The 22,526-nt window shown below is 41.4% G+C and overlaps 1 protein-coding gene across 4 annotated transcripts in view; it reads left to right on the top strand.

Annotated features, from left to right (window-relative positions):
- The window catches only part of HTR4 (5-hydroxytryptamine receptor 4), a 187,967-nt gene that overhangs the window by 133,441 nt on the left and 32,000 nt on the right, over positions 1–22,526 (top strand). For all 4 annotated transcript variants that reach the window (XM_008255225.4, XM_008255221.4, XM_008255222.4 and 1 more), the window contains one exon: positions 2,319–2,887. In XM_008255225.4, coding sequence (XP_008253447.2) covers positions 2,319–2,887 — 569 coding nt within the window. The remainder of the gene's footprint in view (positions 1–2,318; positions 2,888–22,526) is intronic.

Raw genomic sequence — 22,526 nt, 5'->3', positions numbered from 1 at the left:
GAGAGGAAGTACCCAATTTTTAAAATGGGTACACACCTGAGTAATAACTACACAAGACAGGATATCCAAATGGCAAAATGGTGGTTAATATAATTAGTCATCAGGACATGCACAGTAAAATGAAAGAATCTGAAATGTCACGAGGAACTTAAATTTGATTCAGGTTTATTTGATTTGATTCAAAATTCCAGCAATTGAAGTGAAGTAAATATGAAGCAGGTGTACAAACCAGGAAACGGTGAGAATTTGAGATAACTTACTTGGACAGAAACTGAGGAGACGGATGCAAGACGATTGAGACTGACGAGAGTGAGGCATTTCACCATTTCTGAAGATAATGCTCCTGCCCTGTGAGGGTACCAGCCTGCTAGTCAGAAAACAGGCTGGAATTAAGTCTTACACACTTCACAAAAGGAGTAATGTTCGTTCATATAATGTACTTTCGTGGACAAAGGTAACCAGAACACTTGTTGATAAAGTTAGGGCACAAAACAAATCCTAGTCTAAACTCATGGGAAGGATAGTCAATAGCAGATGAGGTGTTCTACTGACGTCATCTTACAACAAGCCCACAAGAGACATCTACACACTGACGAGACCGAATGTTGATGAAGATGTGGAGTAACTGTGATTCTACCCTGTTGGTGGGAACGTTAAGTTGATGTAGTCCATTTAGGAACTGTTTGGCCTTATCTGCTAAGTTGAATGTATATTTACCCTATGACACAGAATTTTAATTTTTATATATTAGAAGTGAAAATATATGTATACACCACAAACTTGTATATGTATATTCAGAAGTTTTATTTAAAGTAACAAAAACTGTAAGATGACTTACATGCCTGCCAACAGTAGAATGAATGATAATTACAGTATTCCTATAATTTCACTATAGTGAAAATGAATAAATTACTGGTACATGCAATAATATAAGTGACACACCGTGTAATTAAAGAATAAACAAGTAGTATATGTTTTATTACTGTTATGATGTGAATTTCGGAAACAAAATTATTCTGAAATTATAATGCTTAGTGGCTACTTTGGGCATAGTAATGACTAGGGGGGCATTTGGCAGGCTATTGCATGCTGGCAATATTGTATAGTTTGAGTAATGATAACACAGGTATATTTATGCTTTAATAATTCATCCATCTGTATATATTTTTAATATTTATGAACTGTTTATGTATTTTGCTTCAATAAAATGTTTATCCAAAAGGAAGAAAGGTAGATGGCTCAGGTGTGTTAACAGAGCAGATAGATGATTTAAAATGAGAACTGGACTTGGCAGCATGAATGCCATCGATGCCTTGTGACCAGAGAAGTTTCAATGGAGTGATTGGGATGAACACCTAACTGGTGTGGGTTCAAGAGAGACTGAGAGAAGAGTGAGTTGAGTAAGTGACTGTTTCCCAGGTCCCAGCTGTCTTTAGGTTCCGTGATCCCTCATGATCTTGCCCTAGTCGATCCATGTATTCTTTTATCCTTTGATTCTAAAATACTTACCTTTTCTTGCTTCCAAGCCCTCTCGGCCTTTACTCTGTTAATACTTTGAATACTGTGCTATCTGTGTGAGCAAAGCCTTAAGCAGGTTGCTCAGTATGCAGAGAAGTAAGTCTAGGTAGAGACTCCTCGGGATCCCCCAGTCAGTCATGTTTAGATTGATAAAGCAATGGTTCTCAGACGTTGATTAGTTTAAAGTTATTCCCAGAAAGCTTGGTAAAAATGTGGCTACCTGAGCCTCACTTACTCAGATTTAGATTCTGTAGATGGGGGGCGGGGGGAGTCAGGAACCTGCAAATCTGCATTTAAAATAAGCAGCACAGGAGCTTCTGCTGTTATTGAACGACAGACATCCTGGTGGAGACCCGGGTATATTATGGACAAGCAGACAGGAAAAGGAGAAGATGCGCAGAATACTGTTTGGGTGGATGAGTGCAGAATGATTCTGTCCTCGTTTGATTTTTGTTCTTTCCTGGGACCTTCAGCACCTCCATTCCAACAAGGTCTCTCAGCCCTGGAATATGATCGCATTACTTTTCTACAGTTGGGATCCCATATGCTTATTCAAAGATACCAAACAGCAACAAAAACCAAAACAAACACAAAGCTTTGCTGATAAACCTCTTCTTTCTTTCCCTTTCTCTTTTCTTTTATTCTTCCTTCCTTTTTCCTTCTCCCTCCCTTGTATCTTCCAATCCCCCATTTCTGTTATTGTTTTCTTCCATTTTCCTCATCTTTATTCTGCTGCATGTTCACTTTTTCCTTCCATTTCTCTCTCCTTCACTCATTTCCTGTCTCTCTCCTACTCTCAGATAGAAAAAAGGAAGTTCAACCAGAACTCTAACTCCACGTACTGTATCTTCATGGTCAACAAGCCCTACGCTATCACCTGCTCTGTGGTGGCCTTCTACATCCCGTTTCTCCTCATGGTGCTGGCCTATTATCGCATCTATGTCACAGCTAAGGAGCATGCCCACCAGATCCAGATGTTACAACGAGCAGGAGCCTCCTCAGAGGGCAGGCCCCAGCCGGCAGACCAGCATAACACCCATCGCATGAGGACAGAGACCAAAGCGGCCAAGACCCTGTGCATCATCATGGGTTGCTTCTGCCTCTGCTGGGCTCCATTCTTTGTCACCAATATTGTGGATCCTTTCATAGACTACACTGTCCCTGGGAAGGTGTGGACTGCCTTCCTCTGGCTTGGCTATATCAATTCTGGGTTGAACCCCTTTCTCTACGCCTTCTTGAATAAGTCTTTTAGACGTGCCTTCCTCATTATCCTTTGCTGTGATGATGAGCGCTACCGAAGACCTTCTATTCTGGGCCAGACAGTCCCCTGTTCAACCACAACCATTAATGGATCCACTCATGTACTAAGGTGAGTATTTAGCAAGTTCATTAATTTGGCTGATTTGCATTACTCGTAAAGGGTAAAATGTAGGCTTTCTGAATCCAACAGCGTTATTTCATTCCCCAAGAACCTGTAAAGCATTTGCTAAGATTTTAACTAAGATTCTACCATTCATCATGGAATAAAGTGAGGAAAGGGCTTAGCCTCAGGGTCTGACCGACATTCAAGTTCAGTTTCTGGAGTCTGTGGCCTGGACCCAGTCATTTAGCGATTCTGAACTTTAAATTTCATTTTCAACTTTTAAGATTATAATCATGATATCTATATCACAGGGTTTTTTTGAGGTTCAAATTAGCTAATGTATGCAGATTGCATGGCATAAAGTCTGACATCTAGTAAGCACTTAGTAAATGTTATCTACTATTTAAAAGTAGTATTTTAGGGGAGTGGTTAAAATTATGAGCTTTAGAATCAACTAGATTTTACCTGTACTCTGAGTTTCCCTACGAAACCATCTTCACAATCTCTCTTGTAAAGAGAGATTTCATCAACTGTAAAACTTCATGATAATGATAATACTCATAGGGTTTTTGTGGTAATTAGAGATAATGTGTCTATAGGGCTTGACACATAGTACTCATAAAACTAATAATTTCATAAATGTTAGACTAGTAGTAATAGCACATTGCCTGATATCCTAAAATCACCATAAAATAACATGATAAACCAAAATAAATAGAATGATACATATGTAACAGAATACCCTGTGATAAATGATACAATGGAAATATGGACAGTCAAGAATGGGTATATTACCAGACATGAAGCTCATATAGTTCAAGAGAATCAGGGAATTTGCAACATGGAGAAATTGGAGAAGTCATTCTAAGCAGATGGATGAGCATAAAGAAGTAAACAGTATGAAAAGCACAGAAAATTCAAGTGATTTATTCAAGGTTATTGAGGTTGATGGAGGTGGGAGTGACTTAGGAGTCGAATATTCAACATCTCCTCAAGATGCCTCTATGCGAACTCTGAAAACTTCCAGGCTACTCTGAGCTAGATTTGTTAGTTGTGAAAACTGTGTGATAAATATGTTCATCCAGTAGAAATGATAAACTGTTAATGATACTTTCTTTCCCCTGTGATAGAGATTTCTAAAGAGTAATTACTTCTTTGAGACAAGCGTTTAATTTTTCTGATGAAGACATGCATGTATGAGAAAAGAGGAGAAAATAGGAATTGCAATGAAATATAAACAGTGGGTCTCAGAGGCTGCTCAGACAGCATGAATTCAATTTTCTGCTATCAATGTGGACAGACTTGTAGCTAAAGCTTAGCATGGTATTGAGTTCTAGCTGGTCAAAGGCCTCAAAAGAGTCTCCTAGAGGCTGACATTCTTTTAATTATTAAGCCTTAGCATCATAGAAAGAATTCAACCATAACGTGTGGGTACAAGAACTTCTGTGTGGGTGCCAGATAGTTTTTAGCTATTTAAGTTAGCAGTTGCCTAAGTACAGGCTGTCAATAGTGTATAACAAGTGTATGTTCTAGCAACACGTTTGCTAAGTCAGTTGTTTAGAAGTTGGTAACTTTTTCCTATAGAAACTCCCCTAGAAGAGTTTTGGAGTTTCTAGGGCAGCCTAAGCAAACTTATTTCACTAGTGCTGCACTATCTTATCCCCACTGCTTTGACAATCTGCAGTGAGATTGTAAGGAGGTGTTTACAGATGGCTTATGGATGTTCTCTCCATAGTTTATTCCTTATGTTTCTTCACGAGTTCATGAAACTTGCAGGAAGTTGCTCTTATTTTTCTGTGTGAGTAGGCAATCTTCTAAAAATAAGAGTAGCCTGTACAGAAAGGAGATGTTTATTTAGAATCTAGATCCACTAGAGGCTAAGTCTTACAAGGACAGTGATTCTGCCTATTTATTCACTGTTACACCAAATACCCAACGTCTTTGCCTGATGTATAATAGGAACTTAAACTCTTGATGAGTAAAACTAATGAATCATAAATGTTATTGCCCAGATCAATTATTTTAACTTAACATAATGGAAGAAAATTTTATGTTTTTCTTAAAAATCCCTGAAGTGGAATATCAACAAAGTTTCAGATAAATTCAAGAAATCTAAGACCAAACCAATGAAAACAAAAATAAGCTTGTGCCCTGTTTTCCCTACCCTGATCTTCAGAGAAAAGAATTCACATTAGTCTGCTCATGTCAATGTATTTACAAACATTTATAAAAACCTACAAAATCTGGCCGGTGCCACGGCTCACTAGGCTATTCCTCCGCCTGCAGTGCCGGCACTCCGGGTTCTGTCCCGGTTGCTCCTCTTCCAGTCCAGCTCTCTGCTGTGGCCCGGGAAGGCAGTGGAGGATGGCCCAAGTCCTTGGGCCCTGCACCCGCATGGAAGACTAGGAGGAAGCATCTGGCTCCTGGCTTCGGATCGGCACAGTGCGCCGGCTGTAGCAGCCATTTGGGGGGTGAACCAACGGAAGGAAGACCTTTCTCTTTGTCTCTCTCTCTCACACTGTCTAACGCTGCCCGTCAAAAAAAAAAAAAAAAAAAAAACCTACAAAATCATGGCTTTTTCTCCCATTATTTTATATAAATGGGACCATCCTATATGTATCTTGTTTTTTATCCTTTAACAACACATTTTTGGATACCATTCCACTGCATAACATGTAGATCCCATTCATTTTTAACTTTCATAATTCTTTGTACTAAAAATACCCATTAAAATTTATTTAACTATTTCTCAGTAGCGAGCATACAGGTATTCCTGATGTTTTACTACTACCAAATTGCATTGGTTTTAGTGCCCTCATACACATTTCATTGTACATGCATCAGTATTTCTCTCAGCTATCAGAAGTGAAAATGCACTATTGAAATGCAGGGCCATTAAAAAATGTTACGTTTACCATCAAGTTGACCTTCTGCATGACTGCTGCAAATCCCATTCTCTTAGGTGGCATGTGAGAATCCCTTCCTCTTTCCTCTCACCATCACTGAATATTATCAATTAAAAGATTTATTTATTTGAATGTCAGAGTTACACAGAGAGAAGAGAGGCAGAGAGAGAGATAAAGAGAAAGTCTTCCACCTGGTGGTTCACTCCCCAACTGGCCACAACGGCTGGAGCTACGCTGATCCAAAGCCAGGAGCCAGGAGCTTCTTCTGGGTCTCCCAGGCGGGTGCAGGGGCCCAAGGACTTGGGCCATATTCTACTGCTTTCCCAGGCCATCGCAGAGAGCTGGATTGGAAGTGGAGCAGCCAGGTCTCGAACCTTTGCTCATATGGGATGCCAGTGCTTCAGGCCAGGGCATTAACCCGCTGCGCCACAGCGCCGGCCCCAGTTAAAAATACTCTCCTTTAACTTGCATCCCCAAGACAATTGATTTGTCAGGTTACTCTCTTAAATTAGTTACTGGTACTGTTTATCCTTATCTGTACTACATCTCTATCTGTTCAGCCTTCCTTGTGACAACTTTGTTGCTGTTTTTCTCAATCATTTCTGAGTTCCTTTATTAAATTCTAGATACTAATCCTTTGTTATATAATTTGCTAATACAGTTCCCCATTTTCTGCATAATTCTCAAATATTATTAACATTTGTCCTAAAGATGTTTCAAACTTTGAAAGCAATAGTTTTACTGGACCACTTACAGTCGCCCCTGCTTACTCCTCAAAATGTGAGTATGTCCCACATTATTTTTTCTCAACACCATTCTTTCCTAGCTTTCCTGCTAACGCCCTAGCAAATCTTTGCTGGTCTCTTTTACACACTCTTTCTTCTCTGTGCAGTCTCTAAATATTGGAGTTCTTCAGGGAATGAGTTTTGAAACTTCTCAAAGTACACCCTCACCTTATATGGTTTCACTATCACTAACTTTAATTACCATGTTCATGCTGTTGACTCTCCTTGATTAGTGTCACCAGGTCACAGCCCTCCTCTAAGCTCCAGATCACAGGACCCAGTCTGCTTCCTTGACCAGTGCCATATAGGTGTCTCACGGCAATATCAAATTTAATGTGACCAAAACAGAACTCTTAGTTCTTTACTTCTCCCTGCTCTATCATATATTCCCTGGGTCTTTTCTATCTCCGTAACATGGAATCATCCTTTACTGTGCCACCATATCCACACACTTCCTGTGGCTCTCGGGGAAAAGGGACGTATGAGGAAGCAGACTTTAAGATTTAAAAGAGAAGAAACCACTTGTATTAGAATCAGCTGGTAGCTCCGTAAAAATATGGATTCCTGGACCATTCTCAATAAATCAGGGCGGGACTAGTAAACTGACATTTTTACCAAATTAATCTTCTGCAGATTTCACTCTAAGAATCACAGTCCTAGATGTTTATGGATCAGAATAGCCCAACACATACTGGCATTTATTGTGCTTCAGGGCTTCACATAATGTGCCTTAAAATTTTAGCATCTTACAATTATTCTTAAAGGGCAGTAATTTTATTTGAGGTTAACTGGTACGATGTTGTAGAAAATACCTTTTGGAAGTGTGTGTCAGCTCAGGCATACTGTGAGCCACGTGACCCTCCCCGCTAGGGAGGCAGAGGATGACCATGTAACATTGTGAGCTAAAGAAGTTGTAGATGGGAGTAGGAACAAATCACACTGACTTCATTCTGAGGTTCTTTGTCCACTGGATAAATACCAAGGATTTTGCCAGTCTTGGTCATTACTTTATCCTCGGAACCTAATCAAGTGCCTGGAATACTATAGGACTTAAAGGAAGGATGGAAGAACACTCCTGTCACTTCTCCAGTGGCCTACCTTCTCTTCTCTTTAACTGTCTGTATGATTATTGGCTCAGACAATCCAGGGCATAGTAGGGACTAGGGTGCTCAATGTAACCTTGAAACAAAATTCTCTATATGAAATCTGCTAAGGGTTCCAGTTTTGGCCTTTTGGGTAAATAATCTCTTTCCTCCCCTCTATCTCACTACTTCACTGTGATAATGAAACAAGAGCATGAACGTGAAATTGCTTTTCTAACTGCAAAGCTCTGTTTGCATGGGAGAGAGAATTATTAGAACAGACTATTTATAAGCGAGGCAACATAAGCAGAGATGCTGTGCAAAGTTTAGGTTTGGAAATGGGCTCTGTGGCTCTCCCACAGACTCAGGTTTCTTCCTGGGTAAATTTCAGATTTTACTCAAATCTAGAACATGCACCTGGTTCCTAGGAACGCTTTGCAAAGGACGTAGCGCGTATCTATCCTGGCTCTGTCATCCTCCATCATTCACTCCCAGCTCCCTTGACAAATAGGTTTTCCACTGACCTGATGTGTTGACCAGTAGGATCACCACTGGCCACATGTGGCTATTTAAGTTTTAACTAAAATGAAACGAAACTAAAAATTTAGCTCCTCAGTCATACTACCTACTTACCAAGCACTCATTAAGCAGTGGCTGCTGGGTCAAACCATGGAAATGCAGAATACATGGAAATACAGAATGGCTTTAGGGCTACACGAGCCTTCTGTCTGCTGGGAACGGGCAATGTACTTTTCTCTCAGACTTATCAACTCCTATTATCAATTGCAGCTCAAGGAAACATAAACCACTCGTAGTGGGCGTGCTACATTTCCGACATTTCCATGCACAGGATTAGTATTTTCAGATCTGTGTCTGGAATCCATAGTAGAGAAAAATACGAGGACAGAGAAAAAGTGAAAATGAGAAAGAAGCCAAGAGAATCAAGCTTTCAAAAAACTTAACTACTCTGAGCAGGTCGATGCTGTGGTGTACTGGGCTAAGCCTCTGCCTGCAGTGTCAGCATCTCTTGTGGGTGCTGGTTTGTGTCCCAGCTGCTCCTCTCCCAGCCCAGCTCTCTATTAACAGCCTGGGAAAGCAGTGGAGGATGGCCCAAGTGCTTGGGCCCCTGCACCCAAGTGGGAGACCCGAAAGAAGCTCCTGGCTCCTGGCTTTGGATTGGCCCAGTTCAGGCCATTGTGGCCATTTGGGGAGTGAACCAGCAGACGGAAGACCTTTCTCTGACTCTCCATCTCTGCCTCTGAAATAAATTTTTAAAAAATCGGAATTTTGCCTATTTTTTTTAAAGTTTATTTGAAAGGCACAGTTACAAAGAGAAAGGCAGAGGGAAACCGAGGGACGGAGATCTTCCATCTGCTGGTTCACTCTCCAAATGGCTACAACAGCCAGGCCTGGGAAATACTGAAGCCAGGAGACAGGGAACTACTTCTGGGTCTCCCAAGTGGATGCAGTGGCCCAAGGGCTTGTGCCATGTTCCACTGCTTTCCCAGGCCCATTAGCAGGGAGCCGGACTGGGAGTAGAGCAGCTAGGACTCAAACCAGCATCCATGAGGCATGCCAGCGAAACAGGCGGCAGCTTTGCCTGCTATGCCGTAACGCTGGTCCCCTGTTATTTATAAACAACAATTATCAAAATTCATAGTTGTTTTGTTATTTTCTTTGTCTCTCCAGCCAAAGTGTCAGTACATGAGAGCAGATAGCATGCCTTTTTCAGCTCCTGAAAATTCCCATGGTGTAGCATTGTTCAGTTAGTTTATGTGTTGAATGACTTAATGGCTAATCTTATCATACTCATTTGTTAACCTGGACTTTTTAAAAATATGTATTAATTCTATAACCAAAAACTTTTTCTCATTATGAAAATACATGTCAACTTTTAATGTCAGCACTCTAGAATTCCTCTTTTAAAAGACTTATTTTATTTGAAAGACAGAGTTACAGAGAGAACAGAGGGAGAGATCTTCCATTCACTGGTTCACTTCCCAAGTGGCTTAACAGCCAGGGCTAGGCCAGGAGCTTCATCAGATCTTCCTCATGGGTGCAGGGGCCCAAGTACCTGGGCCATCCTCAACCACCTTCCAGGCACACTGGCAAGGACATCAGAAGTGGAGCACCAGGGACACAAACCAGCACCCATATGCCGGCATTACAGGCAGCGGCTTCACTCACGAGGCCACAATGCCGCCGCCCATGGATTCCTCTTTTAAGTAAAAGTTTTCACACATAAATTGGAAGATTTTACCCATAGATAAAAAAGTAGTTCAGGTTTGATATACTGTGGATCCTTAGAGGTTTCTACTTATGCTGGAAAGTCGTTTGACATTTAAAGGACATTTTATGGCCTTTACTTCAAACTTTGGAAGTTACAATCGGATTCAACATTTACTTCATTGTTTTGAGCCAAAGCAGACTTAATCTGGGCAAATCCAAGATGGATGAGTATGACCTTGCCATATCTCCCTTAACCCCCTCCAGGGTCTGCTACATAATTTGCTGATCCAGTGTAAAATGAAAACATGGGGCTGCTGGTTCCAAGGATAGGAAAAAAATTGGTTTAAAAGACACTAACATGTAAAGTGTTTCCTTTCACTGCTATTTCTCTCTCAAGTTTCCCCGGCGCTTTTTAAATTTGTTATTTACCTTCGTATTAATAAAATAATTATAAGAAAATTTGCCATTTATTTGCAATATAATTTTTAAATGCAGATACAAGAGCATTTAAATTGTATGTGGAATCTCTGAAATCATATTTTATATTTCATATATGCCCACATATTTTGTTTTTATCAGAACACAGCACAAAACTAACTCAGCTGCTAAGATTTCACTTTTTAATACATGCACATGCTACTCACTTTCATATGTTCCAAGATAAAGTCGAGACTTTGCAGCTGGCGACAGCAGAGTATTAAACCAGTTGTGGGTTCCTGTTTAAGTGTGCTGCTCAGACACGGGCGATGCTGGTCTTGTCCTCTGTCCTGCCACATTCCCAACATGAAACAGCTTCTCAGAAAATACTTATTCTTTTGAGTTCACACCAGGGAAACCGTGAGAACTGCAGTTTCCAAAGAGCTCCACTTGCTCATCAAACTGGAAGTTAGTACTGTTTGCAGAGTGGGCCTGCCCTTCATCCATGTGCTCATCTTGTGCCCAGGGCTGCTTTCCGGGATGCTCACTCTGGAACTCAAGTTCTAAGGCCAAACCCTTAGTCCCTCCTTTGAGATCGATCATTGAGGAAAATGTCCTGCATCTGCTTTAGTGGAGAGCACATCCCACCCAGGAGAGTGCAGTTGCTGCCAGCTCTGGAATACAGTGGATCTGGGTTTCAGTCCTGTCTGAAACCTGCCATCTACTATCAGTATGACCTGGGGCGTGTAACCAAACATCTCCGGATCTGTTTCCTGACATAAAATGGGGATAATACTACGGCCCATCTCACAGGACTTTTCTTAAGGTTATATATGATACCATATTACAAAGCTAAGCTTACCTCCCGTTAAATAAAGTGTACTCAATAAATGGAAACTACTAGGACTGTTATTTTAACTGCACCCTAACCTCATTCACATCCTGGTAAAAGACCCTCTTCTAGTTCTGCAGTTATTTTCTCAGCTTCTCCCTAAGCAGCTCTTAGGAAATGAGTCAATCCAGAAATCTTTGTGTTCTAAACATTGCTCCTTAAACAAAATACAAAGCTTTCTCTGCTAGAAGAAAAGCCAGAATTAAATTAAATCACACTGTTTATAAATAATTGTTTAAGTAACAAGAGACAAGTCTTGTTCCCTGGGTACATCATGCCCTGAGCTGAGCAGTTGGGGCTGTTATTTTGAATATGCCTTCTGGCTTGTAAATTACCCGTAGGCATTTGTTTGACCCAACATAAAATCTCCTCCTTGTGTCAGACAAGTTGAGTACATTGTGTGTGTGGACATGCTTCCCCTCTTCACTCTGCCAGGGGCACGTGCTCTCAGGCTGTCAGAGGTCTGTGTGCCCTCTGAAATCCTCCCACCAGGAAGAGGCATTGCAGAGGTCACCTTGCAGGGTAAGCCCCCAAACAACTTCGGCTCCGGGAATGCTCAGGGTGGTTTATCTGCAGTCAAGAATAACGGCAGCATGGTGTGCGCTGGCCCTCTTTCACCCCTGGCTGCCTACGAGAGCCTCCTGGTGGCTCTTAAACAATACCCGAGCCTGGGCTTCCCTGTAATTAGTCACATCGGAGGACCAGAATCACATCCATTTTTGGTGCTTTCATGAACAGAAGGTTTGAGGACCACTGGAATAGTGCAGAGAACAGGAGCTCTGTCTCCTAATTCCTCACTGGTCACCAATCAGCTACTCTCTCTCTAAGCACCAGTGAAATGATGAAGGCAATGAATTAGCTGATGGTTTAAATGTAGGTCCAGTTCCTCATCTTAGACTACTGAGATTGTCTGGGTTCTAACTAGTCGGTCTCAACTGAGGATGATTTTGCTTACCAGGAGACATTTAGCTCTGTCTGGAGGCCTTTGTGGTTGTCACAACTGGGAAGTGCTGCTGGCATGTATCCAGTGGATGGAGATGTGGGACGCTGTGAAACTTGCAATAATGCACAAGACAGCCCCCCTCAGTAAGCAAGGGTCTGGCTCCGAATTTCAAGACAGGTCGAGATTGAGAAACCCTGCTTTTAACTAGTTCTCTGGACTTGACAACAGAAAACCTCCTTACCATTTCCAGCCAGCAACAGAAGAGATCTTTCAAGCAGAGCCAGGAGGTGCCGTTTCTGCACCAGCTGGTTCCTTTTAAATCATACCCACTCTCAAGGCTGGACAAGGGGTAGGCGGGGGAGGCCCCGTAGAAAGTGATTGGTGGGGTTTCTGTGAGGAAGGGCCTTAAACTTCTGCAGTTGGAGTGCCGGCAGTAACCTTGCAGATAAGCCCTGGCCCACAAGGCAGGCTCTAGGAGCATGTTCTCTTACAGCGTGTACTTGGCAAGGACATAGCCCTCTCAATTTAGTCAGAGCAGCTGTTCAGGAAGGAATCGCCTCCAAAGCTCACTAAGAGACCCACTGGAAAACCATACCCCCATGTAAATGCCATCTAGTCCATGGTGTAGTGATGCAGCTCCCTGGCCCATTTACTGGGAATTGACAAGCTGCAACGTGTTCAGGAGAGAGTCAGTGCCGTGATTTTCTCTGCCGAATTCATGATACGCAAGTAGTGGAAGGAACGTGGACTGCTGAGCTTAGTGTGAAGAAGATTTAGGTCGTAAGCCTTATTTTTATACATATAAAGGGCTGTAATAGGAAAGATGAATTCAGTTCTTCTGCATGGTCCCAAATCATACAAAGATTCAAGGTTCTAAGACCGTGTTTATCGGCACAAAACAGAATGGATTGCCTTACTGGGGAGTTTCTAATAAAGAAAGGTAGAAAATTGGATGACCACTGAACAGCCTTGATGGACTATCAGTCTCTGCAAGCACTGACTGGTCATATATCAGCATTTCTGAAGAAGGGTAGGAGATCGAATGAGATGTTCTCAGACCTCTCTCTTGTGATTTTCTGAGTTACAGCATCACAGGCATCTTCCCACAGTGCACTTAAACAGAGGAGAGAGCGAGCCCTGCAGCAGCCGAGGTAACGCTTTGGCTGAAGCCAGAGAACTTACGGAAAAATGACCAGTGAGAAGGGATGTGTCAGAGGCGAACCGATCAATTACGGGGGCCATTCTGTTTTCCTTCAATGCTGTTTCTGGCAATCTGTGATTAATCAAAGATTTAAGCATTTCTAAGGAAGATATTAATCCTCACACTGTAGAGATACATAGCTGAGATTGTATTTGGGGGAAATACTGGTTATATTCACAGATTAGGTAAGTTCCTGTTGCTTGATGCTCAAGTGACAGGAATTCCTGCCTAAAAAGCTGGCAAGAGAAGGAGCTCTAGTCTGGGATGAAGGAGACCTCCCATCAATCTAGTTTTTTTTATATTTATTAATTTATTTGAAAGGCAGAGTTAGAGGAGGAGGGGGAATGAAATAGAGAGAGGGAGAGGGAAGGAATGAGAGAGGAAGGGGGAGATAGCGACAGCAAGAGGGAGATCTTCCATCTGCTGTTTCACTCTCAAATGGCTACAAGGGCCAACATAGTGCCAGGCCAAAAGCAGCGGCTAGGAACTCCATCTGTGGCTCCCTTATGGGTAGCCAGAGCCCAAGCCCTTCAGCCATCTTCCCTACTTTCCAAGACACATTAGCAGGTAACTGGAATAAAAGTGGAACAGCTGGGACTCGAACTGCATTCATAGGGGATGCCAGCATCATAGGCAGCAGCTTCACCTGCTGTGCCACACAACACTGGCTCCATCAGCCTGTTTTTATGATACTTCCTTTTTCACAGATGGCTGAGGACAGCACTTATTTCTGTGGAGCAAACAAGGCAGAAACCCAATCTGGAAGGAAGTGGTCACTTAGTAAGTAGTATAGAGTTATGGCTAAAAGGCCAGGAGTTGTTAATTGATGGGCTCTGCCTCCACATCTGGATCTGTCACTTTGAAGCTGTGTGATCCCAGCAAGTTACAGGACTGATCTCTTTGTGCCTTGGTCTGTTCCTGTGCAAAGTGTGAGTAAAGGTGAGTCTTGCCTCAAAAGACCATGGCAAGGGGCCGGCGCTGTGGCGCAGTGGGTTAACACCCTGGCCTGAAGTGCTGGCATCCCATATGGGTGCTGGTTCGAGTCCTGGCTGCTCCACTTCTGAACCAGCTCTCTGCTATGGCCTGGGAAAGCAGTAGAAGATGGCCCAAGTCCTTGGACCCCTGTATCCATGTGAGAGACCCGGAAGAAGCACCTGGCTCCTGGCTTTGGATCTGCGCAGCTCCAGTGGTTGTGGCCATCTGGAGAGTGAACTATCAGATGAAAGACCTCTCTCTCTCTCTGCCTCTCCTCTCTCTGTGTTACTCTATCAAATAAATTAAAAAAAAAAAAAGACCATCGCAAGGCTTATGGGAGAGATATACATTATAGAGGCTGAAACACAGTATTGGATCAATTATATTTTTGTTATCAGAGTCATCATCTCATTAGGCACAAAGTCAGGAACATGGGTTACTTGGACAAGACTCCTACTTCTGGAAATGGTCCGTGATCAGCGCAGGGTCTGAGGAGAAAAGAGTTTAGTGACAAAATCCCTAGAAGGCCCTTCTGAGGAGGAGCAGGACAGTTTCCAAGCGTGGGTTTGGAAGGAGGAGGCAAAGTATGTCAACTGCAAGGATAGGTGAGCTGTGGGGAAAGGGATGGTGCGAGTTCCAGCTGCTGTCCTGCTGCCAGTGCTGTGAGGTCACCGGCACCCCCAGCAAGGATCCCCGCTGGCTGCCTTTTGCTAAAACAAACAACCCAGGGTGCTCTGGTTGTATCCAGCCAAAGAGCCAAGAGCCTACTTCTCACAAAATGATTTCTGAATTGTTTTTTTCATTTTCATGCCTTTTCCAGGCTATTTTTAAACAAGATTCTTAGACATATTTCACGGTTAGAACTGCTCTTGGAGAGTTTTGTATTCTCTAAGAAATGAGTGGATCCATATTTTGATAAACCTGACAAACAAATATATTTGGTGTCTGCTCATGTTCCTTTTATGAGCAGACTTTTTTTATTTTTTTCTGGCTGGTGTAATTTCCTTTTCTCTTCTATTTGTAAATTTGTGTTGCCCACTTTGAGTTTCTGAAAAGGAGAGAGAGAAAGTGTGTGTATCTATATGTACACATATAAATGTATATGTCATGAAGGTCATATATAATAACTAGTTGCTTTAGGGATAGTTTAGGCCTCTGGTCCAGACATTATCATCTTCATCTTCATCCTCAACACTTTAGCAGTTACCAATTACTGAGTACTGGTTATATGCTAGGCATTGAGTTAAGTTCCTTGCATATATTTCATTTCAATGAATCCTTTTTCTACTACATGGAGCATGTATTATTATCCTCATTTTACTCATAGAGAAACTGAATACATGTCCACCTAATACCAAAGCCCCTGATGTCAACCACTAAGCTGTGTGTCTTGCTAGTTAACTCAAAACTCTTAAGAATGCAGAACTGTTTGATTTTTAGACAAGGGAAGGACTTCAGAAGTGATCTGGTCAAATATCCAACCAATATCGTGATCTCTTACAAATTTTGTCTGTCAGGTAGCTCTGTCTGTCCTCTCAGTGAGGGGTAGGTCACCATTATCAAAGGCAAGGTATTCTTCTGTTGGAAAACCCTAGTTGTTAAAAAGTTTCATCAACTTTTACTTAGAGTTTAGTATTATAAAGAAATGATAGCAACAATCCAACTCAACTAGTCCAAGAGTTTTTCAAGCATTTCTGTTTCTCAGGTATAGAAATCTTTTGTTCAAATGGAATCTTCCTTGAAAATGTGGACAATAGAACTGCTTTGTTCAAACCAGGTATTTGGTGTCGAGATGTCTATGCACAGAATCATAGTCACAGCCCCATCCCTCTGATATTTCCTATGGCCACGCCAAGAGGTTAGTTGTCAAAATCTTGTTAAAAACTAATCTGAAATAGATGGCTGAATCCATTTTTTTTACAGGTAAGGAAACTGAGGCTCAGAGAAGTTAGTCAGTTTGCACATAGTAGTACTGTATCAGAGATAAAAGACCACAATCCTGGTCTCAGAACTCCTAGACCAACCTCTCACTTAGTCATGATTTCATTCACGCATCCATTTCCTCCTTATCACACTCCTAACAGGGACCCAGGGATTGTTCTATACAGTGAGAACACAGTAGAGAAATAGATAGTTGTAGTCCCTTCCATTTAGAAGCACAGAACCGAGCTTTTACCTTCCCGGTTCTTTCTGGTGGTCCATAGTTCCTGCTCCCCACCGCCCCCTGCCAGCTCACATTAATCAGACCATACTGTGCAGTTTCTACAGTCCATTTTCTCCATGACTTTCCAAAGGGTCAGATCTATAACTGATCTCATGGCTACTCACATACTTTGGCAATTTTAGGGTGTGCTTTGATAGAATTGCAAACTATAATTCATTTTTCTGCCTTTCATTTTCTTTTGGGACTATGTATAATATAACCATAGAGAGAGAAGCTGTTTCAGGGGAAGCCAGAAAGGCCATTAAGGCTTGAGGGATTTAGAGAGCAAATGCCAGCTGGGTTAGGTTGTAACACAATAATCCTGAGCTGTAACATGTGACCTGCAGTGGGTAGACAGTGAAAGGAATAGAAAGCCCTTCTTGACATAACCCAGTCTCACTTCTAGTTCCATTTCCTCAGTTCTCCCCCATTAAGCCTTGCTCCCCTTATCTAGATCTTCATACAATAAGCTTATAAGATTGATCAGTGTTCCTCAAATAAAAAGTGAGTTCTTTTACCTCTGCATGATTTGTTTTATTTCTGTTTTATTTTCTTGCCTGATTTAAGCCTACTCCATACTCCAAGAACTGTTCCAATATGATCTCCTAGATCCTTGACCCTGGTCCCTTCAATCTTTAAGCACTGATTAATTGCTTACTCCTCTGGGCTTTTGAGCCACTTCCTTCTCTTGGAAGCTCAGCTTATCTTGGTATCCCAGGTATTCTTCATGCACCTGGCACATTCTCTGTCATCGGGGCAGCCTCTCCAGAGCAGGGTCTGGGGACTGAGGGTGCCGTCAGGTCAAAGTACACATTTAGTGCTGGTTTCCTGACACTCGAATTCAGATCTCAGCAACACCACTCTGCATGTTCAACCTGGGGCAAATTACTAGGTCTCATTCCACTATGCTAGAGCCTGCAAATAATAAAACTGATCGGATAGAATTCTTGGGATCATCATACAAAATAGCCCATGATTTGCTTAGCATGATAAGTGGCACATAATTTTTTTTAATTATGACTTTAACTTTGAGGCATTTTCTCCTATTATTTTTATGTTGTGGCATATTGAAATGGTTCAGTAGAAGAGACAGACAAGGCAGTCTGCCCCAAAGACTTCAAGTTTCAATCCTTTTATTTGTCACTGAAGAACTGTGATAGACAATCAAAAAAGATCTTGCAAATAGATTGGTATGTACATTGGTGTGAAATTTTATGTGTATATTGAAAAATAGGAGAAAAAGTATGTTGGGATAACAATCAACCATGTATATATTGGTGTGGAGTTATATATGTATATTGAGAAGTAGGCAAAAGAGTGCATTGGGTTAACAATCAACCATGGCTGATTTGATCTTGGACTTTGGCATGTTGGAACAAGGACATAGTAGGGGCTGGTGATGAAATTAGTGAACCCCTGGGAATACATTTTGTCCAGAGGCCACAAGGTGATGCATCCCAAATTGTGTAAACTTGGCTGTCTGGGGTCCTTTCTGCAAGTACTACCTGATAGTACAAAGAACATTGACCTAAGTTCCCAGATCATCTGTCCTGCAGACATGTTGCTTTATGTCCTTGCCGAGACACCGTACTCTGTGCAATTCCGTTTTCCCAAAGGTCTGATAAGTACCTTTGTTACTTGCATGCAACTTTGATGATTTTTTAGCATATCAATATTCTACATATACTGTTATTTATTTACTATTTGTTTTTAAATACAATTGCAATGTTTATTTTCATTTATTGGAAATAGATTCTATTCACTGGTTCAGACTTGCAAATGCCTGCAATAGCCAGGGATGGAGTAGGCAGAAGCCAGGATCCAGGAACTCCATCTGAGTCTCTCATGTGGTTAGCAAAAGTACAAGCACTTAAGCCATGATCTGCTGCACAGTACCAGAAAGCTGGATGGAAGCAGAGGTGGGACTCAGATCCAGGCACTCTAGATATAGGATGTGGGCATCTGAAGTGGAAGCTTAATCTGCTGTGCCACAGTGACCTCCCAAACGTATTTTTAATCTAGGTAAATGTATTTGTATAGCAAACTCTATATCATGACCTTAAATGAAAAACCAACTACAGAAGATGATTTTAAAAATAAATGCAATGAAATCATAGAAAGTCATTAAGATTTAACTTGATTCTGTTTTTTGCCAAAGGCACTGAGCTTGAGATCTGTTCTCTATTTGTTAGGTATTACAGATTTATTATAGCCAGAATGGGACCAAACCGAGTTTTTCTTTTTAAAATAAGCAGATTGAGTGAAAAAAATAATTTTCAACCCTTTGCTGTGACTCAAATTATTTAATACTTTGCCTATCATCTGCCATACTGCCTGCAGAATACTTTCCATACTTGGAAACATTTGATCTTCCAACATCAAGATCCCATTCTGATTGATAGTGAATTTAAAGTCAAATAAGGGGTGGGTGTTTGGTACAGCAGTTAAGACCACTTGGGATGCCCACATTGCATATCTTTGGGGTGCCTGGGTCAGAGTCCTGAATCCTCTGCTTCCCATCTAGCTTTCTGCCAATGCACACGCTGGGAGGGAGCAGATATTGGCACAAATGCTTGGGTCCCTGCACCCACATGAGAGACCAGGAGGAAGCACCTGGCTCCTGGCTTCAAATCGGTGCAGCGCGCTGGCCGTAGCGGCCATTTGGGGGGTGAACCAACGGAAAAAGGAAGATCTGTCTGTCTGTCTCTCAATGTCTAACTCTGCCTGTCAAAAAATAAAATAAAACTCTTTTCACCTCAAAAATGAATTCATAGATATGAATGGATAGAATTCCAGGTTTGGGAAGCAGAGTACAATTATAGTGCTGGATCCACCATCTTCCATTCATCAGTCCATATTCATAGATTGTATTTCCCTCCTCCTCTAAAATGGACATAAAACTGTCCATTCTTTACAGATTTGCATTGAAGATTAAATGTGAAAAAAGACATGCAAATGCGTTATAAATTGTAAAGGATTTCACCAAAACTATTAAAACAAGAAACTGCATTTAAAAACATTCAACTGTTAGACTATTGGAGAAAGAATTTTTTTTTTAAATGATGTTTTACATCAGGGACTTCGAGCGACTCTGCCAATGTTTCTGATCAAGCATATGTTTGCAGGGAGACAGTTGTGATCTCACTGCATTTTAAGTTGTGGCATCTCAGTTCCACCCTATGCATCCTACCCAGATACATTTAACAGCTTTGCAATGTAATTTCACAGATTCAGAGGTCTTACGGATTCTTTAATATCAATCCAAAAATTACCCTCCCTGTGTTTCCAGTGAAACTACTTCCCTCCACATGGAATAGAAAGTATCAGATACTAACAATAGAATATTAAAAGCCAAATTTGAAGCAATTACCAACAGCTTTAGAGAACAGTCCCACACACAGCTGGTGCCCCCGTCAGAAAGCCTGTATCTGTCACCCACCATCCCTGCTACTCATAGAATCAGAATGTCAGAGCTGCAAAGGATCTTATAGATGAACCTCCCCCTCTTTTAACAGATGGAGCAAGTGAGGCACAGGAAAGGGGCTCTGACCCCAGAGTCATTTGACCAGAGGCTAAAAGGAACAGAGCACAGGTTCCTGTCTTTTGGTTTACTGTTCACATTGTTGCACTCTGCTGTTTGCTTGGCTGAATTAGTAGGGTGACCTCGTATCTATCAGTGAAAGGCACTTACTGAATGTTAAAGGCATGTGTTCCAAGAGTGATCTCTCATACCAGAAGGGGGTCTTTCAAGGTGCAACATAATGAACCATACATTTTAAAAATCTTGAGTAAAGACCTAAGAGGCCAGCAATACTGAACTGTTAATCATTAACAAAAATGTCTGTACAATAACATAAACTAAAACTGTTATAGGCCAACCAAGACCTAGAATTACCTTGTCCCGATTCTCAACTCCTTGTTTGTCCTGCTGAGAGGAGATGGTTGTAAATGTTCCATGGAGTTAGAGACTAGGTCATTGTCCTTTCTCCATGGCTCCTCTCTGACTAGGGATATGTTGCCATAGCCTGAATAGCAAAGAGTGGCATCGAGTGTCAAATGCCAATGGTAGATCTTTTCAACCTTTATTGAATCTCTACAACAGTTTTACAAGAAAGCCAATATAATCTTCAGGAAACATCTAGCAGAGATCCTCTTCTTTCTCCAACTGCTCAGGGGTCTTACACACACGCTCACACACACACACACACACACACCCCTACCTCTGTGGCTTCCTTATCCCCCTTTTCCCCAGTTTTCTGCCTTGTTTTTAATCTCCTCTTCTCATTTATGACATTGACTCACCTAGCTCTTTTGCTCTACGTCCTCATACTTCACACTGCTTTTGCAGGTTTATTTTCCCCCTTTCCTGCTAGTTTCCCCAGACATCCCAGAAAATACAGGAGCCCACATGGCAACAACGGTGAGCTGGAGAGGCTAGCAGGAAAAAGTTCCATGTTAACATCCCAGTCATAACGATGTTGCAGTGCAAGAAGGAGCCATGTCACACTGAAAGCTTCCCAAAGGTGGAACAGAAGTAATGTGCACCTCTGCACATATTCATTCCACCTTAGAGTCAGCCATGGTTGGACTAGGAAATGCTAGAGACAGCAGGACCTGAGCACTGGATTTAGCAGTGGTCATTCTCAAGATGTTGAATTTAATCAAGAGCACAGAACAATTAAGAGCAAAGAGTTTAGAATAAAAAAAGACCTAAATACAAAGTCTGATTCTGATACTTGCTGTGAAAATTACCTAAACTGTGAAACTCAGTTTAATTTTCTGTTAAATGGGTATAAATGCACAAATCCATAAGTAAATATAATGCACTTAGCCTTGTGCCTTGCCTATAGGTGCTGCTCTAATGGGTGGTGTTTTTCTTGTTACTAATAACACCAATTACAAATATGATACAAAGGGAATTAGGTCAGTGAGAGTGAAAAATCCATCCTTCTTCCCTCCCCTCTTTTCTATAACTTTTTTTCTTTTTTCTTTTCCCTCCCTCCTAACTCCCTCCCCTTCCTTCCTTCCAGTCATACCATTTCCCTTTAGTAGATATATTCAATAAACATCCAGATAAAGACATAGGGGATCATATAAAGACAGGAGTGCACATCCGGAGTTCTCCAGAGAGCTGACAGTTTAAAATGGCATATGGAAAATTTGGAAGAAGGGATGTGTAACCAAGGATGAATTAAAAGCTATGTTCAGAGCAACTAACAAACTCAGAAATAGTTAGAACTCAGCATTTAGGGAAGAAATCTTGCATATTCTGCTGCAATAAGAATAGACTTCCAACTGGAAAGAAGAGGATATTATAGGGAGGAAGTTGCTGTCCAGGATTCATGGAAAGCATTTAACTGTCTCTGAGCCAAAACATTTGATATTCCAAGGGCTTAAAGGAACTGATTGATAATACCTATTAATGTTGCTTTTTATGGATTGGGGAAAGGCTGGAATCCCAGAGACCAGTAAATATTGCCCCAATTCTTCAAAACAAACAAACAAACAAAAAAACCACTGAAACTAGGTTCCAGAATCTGTAGACTCAGGGCTTGAAGTAGACCTTACCAAAATTCTTGCTTATTACACGAAAGATTTCTGAGTCCAAGTCATATTTTAATGAAACAATACTAACTCATGCCAACTAATTTTGTTATCTATTAGGACAGACTCGCTATTTGGCAAGACATTGGACAACGTCTGCCAAGGTCAGGTTCCTTCGTGGGCATATTTACATGTTTAACGTTAAGGAAATCTTGGGTAGTCAATCATAATTCTTTTAGCCCTATCCTGCTCAACATTTTCTATCTTGACTAAAAACCCAAAAGGCAGATGACAGTACGCTGAAAGCTCTGGGTAGAACAAAGATGACTTGATCTTCCTATGTGTTTGAAAAATCTTTAAAGGCTAATTTTCATAGGTGCCAAATAATCACACTTTGAATGTTGAAGTTACAATGATTTAAGATGATGTCAGCTGACTACAATGATACCAAACCAACAAAATACTGAT

This window comes from Oryctolagus cuniculus, chromosome 6, assembly GCF_964237555.1.
Source record: "Oryctolagus cuniculus chromosome 6, mOryCun1.1, whole genome shotgun sequence".
In the NCBI taxonomy this organism is placed as follows: domain Eukaryota; kingdom Metazoa; phylum Chordata; class Mammalia; order Lagomorpha; family Leporidae; genus Oryctolagus; species Oryctolagus cuniculus.
Note: the sequence above shows the minus strand (reverse complement) of the source record. Positions and strands in the feature narration are given on the sequence as shown.